General features: G+C 62.8%; 1 protein-coding gene across 2 annotated transcripts in view; it reads left to right on the forward strand.

Moving 5' to 3' along the window:
• The window catches only part of FRMD5 (FERM domain containing 5), a 17,298-nt gene that overhangs the window by 8,690 nt on the left and 6,248 nt on the right, over positions 1-2,360 (forward strand). For both annotated transcript variants that reach the window (XM_015639502.3, XM_015639501.3), the window contains exons 8-11: positions 61-124; positions 530-621; positions 1,458-1,532; positions 2,181-2,249. In XM_015639502.3, the coding sequence (XP_015494988.1) occupies positions 61-124; positions 530-621; positions 1,458-1,532; positions 2,181-2,249 (300 nt within the window). The remainder of the gene's footprint in view (positions 1-60; positions 125-529; positions 622-1,457; positions 1,533-2,180; positions 2,250-2,360) is intronic.

The raw sequence follows: 2,360 nt of genomic DNA on the forward strand, positions 1-2,360 counted from the left end.
ACAGCCCCACCTGCACAGCCCCACCTGCACAGCCCCACCTGGCTGTCCTTGTCCCCCCAGGAACGAGGTGACCAAGATGAAATTCGAAGGGAAGACTTTCTATCTGTACGTAAGTCAGAAGGAGGTGAGTGCTCCCCCTTCCCGTCCTGGGCACAGCGTGGTCCTTCCTCCCGCGGCTTCTCTGGGGATGTGGCAGCGGGGACACGGGGACAGCAGCCGCAGCTCCGTGCCGGGGCTGGGGTCACGTCCCTCCACAGCCCCCTGGCTGGAGCTGGCTCCCACAGGAGCCATCGGTGGGGATGTTTTCCAAGCTGTGTTCCTGCCTGTTCCCCAAGGCCGGGAGCAGAGTGGCCACTGGAGCACATCTGCCCATCCCTCGTGCCGGGTGCTGCACCAGGCTGATCCCCGCATCCCAAAGGGCTCCAGAGCAGGATCTGCCGGTGCCGCTCTCCAGCTCCGGCTGCTCCATTCTTTGGCTGTGAAAGCACCCCTCCCTGCCCTCCCCCGACTCCCTGTCTTTCTCCTTTAGGAGAAGAAAATCGTTCTAACCTATTTTGCGCCGACACCAGAAGCCTGCAAACACCTCTGGAAGTGTGGGATCGAGAACCAGGCTTTCTACAAGTAAGTGCCGCTTTCTGGGGTGTCCTGCAGCCCCTGTGGGTTGGTGCCCACCTGTGGGGTCGGTCACTGGCCGTGTCACCTCGTCCCAGTGGCCCTGGCAGAGCCACCAAAAGCGCCGGTGCCCCTGGATGGGGGTCCCTCCTTTCCCAGCCCCTCTGTGCTCATCCCTCCTCAGCAAACTTCCATCAGAAATTATAACTAATTATTTGGGATGAAGCCTGGAATGCAAAGCAGCACCATCCTGCTCATGCCACACTTAACCCAGGCCGCTTTGTGCTTCATAATGAGTTTTATTTCAATCAGCAAGCCGCGAGACAGAGCATGCGATGCATTCCCACCGGGAATTCTGCAATCAGCAGCCGCAATCAGCAGGTTTCACTCCTCATTACATGAACATGAAATGAAATTGCCGTATTGCTTTACAAATCTCTCGGTGATTGCCGGTGGCAGTGAATCACTCTGGGGTGTGAAGGCACGGGCTGGGCTGGGGGATCGGGGGTCGGGCGGTGCCTCTGGGCAGCTCCACTCGCCCTGGCGAGTGTCCCCCTGCCCAGCAGGGCCCGAGTGTGTCACCCTGCCGTTCCCACGGCAGCTCCCAGAACCCCGGAGAGCACCAGTGGTGTCCCAGCCCCGGAGGAGCGGTGGCCCTGCCCCGGGCAGTGGCTCCATCCCGGGCAGGGATGAGCTGTGCTGTCCCCCCGGCCAGCGCCACCCACCGCTGCCAGCAGCGGGGACATTCCTGGGGACATCGCACAGCTCCAGGGCTCTGTCAGCCGGCCTCGCTGCCTCCCAGTGCCTCCCAGCAGAGCAGGACTCTCACACTGGTGCTGTTGCAGGTTGGAGAAGTCGAGCCAGGTGCGGACGGTGTCCAGCAGCAACCTGTTCTTCAAGGGCAGCCGCTTCCGCTACAGGTAAATCGTGCAGGCTGTTAACTGTGAGCTCCTTTGGGGAGCACTTCGGGGCTGCAGCAGCCCAGGGACACCCCAGGGTCTTCCAGAGACCCCCCATTGCAGCGCTGACCCCAGCAGGCCCCCTCTGCTGCTGTCGCTGTGTCACAGAGGCCACCCCCGTCCCCAGCCCCACAGGAGAGGTTTTGGAGGGACAGGAGTGGAGGGTGGGAGAGGATCTGGGGGTTGAGAACCATGAGGTGTGACACAAACCACCACTATCCCTAAATTCCTGCACTGAGCTGCTGGAGCAAGAGGCTGGAGGTGGGACCTCGTGTTTGCGGGATGAGACAGCCCAGAGTGTTCCCAGCACTGAGGAGCTCAGTGCTGGCACCCTCCTGCCTGCCATGGGAGATGGGAGGACCTGGATGCCCGTGTGGTGTCCACCTCAGCTGAGGGGAGGTGACCCCCTGTGTCCCCCTGCCACAAGAGGCAGCGAACTGTGGTGGCAGAGGTGTCAGCCCAGCCTCCCGAGCTCCTCCACCGCCCCCGTGTCCCTGGAGAAAACACCTCAGCTTTGCCCTGGAGCTGTGTGGGGAGGGCCCAGGCTGTGCCCGTGCCTGCCAGGGCTGTGCTCCCGTCCCCACCTCTGCTGCTCTTGTCCCCCTGCAGCGGCCGCGTCGCCAAGGAGGTGATGGAGTCCAGCGCCAAGATCAAGAGGGAGCCCCCCGAGATTCACCGGTGAGAGCCTGGCAGCAGCTCCAGGGGAGGGACCCGGGCTGGGACAGTGACCAGGGCACTGCCACATGGCCCAGGACACTGCCACATGGCCCAGGGCACTGCCACATGGCC

The sequence above is a fragment of the Parus major genome, chromosome 10 (assembly GCF_001522545.3).
Source record: "Parus major isolate Abel chromosome 10, Parus_major1.1, whole genome shotgun sequence".
Lineage (NCBI taxonomy): Eukaryota > Metazoa > Chordata > Aves > Passeriformes > Paridae > Parus > Parus major.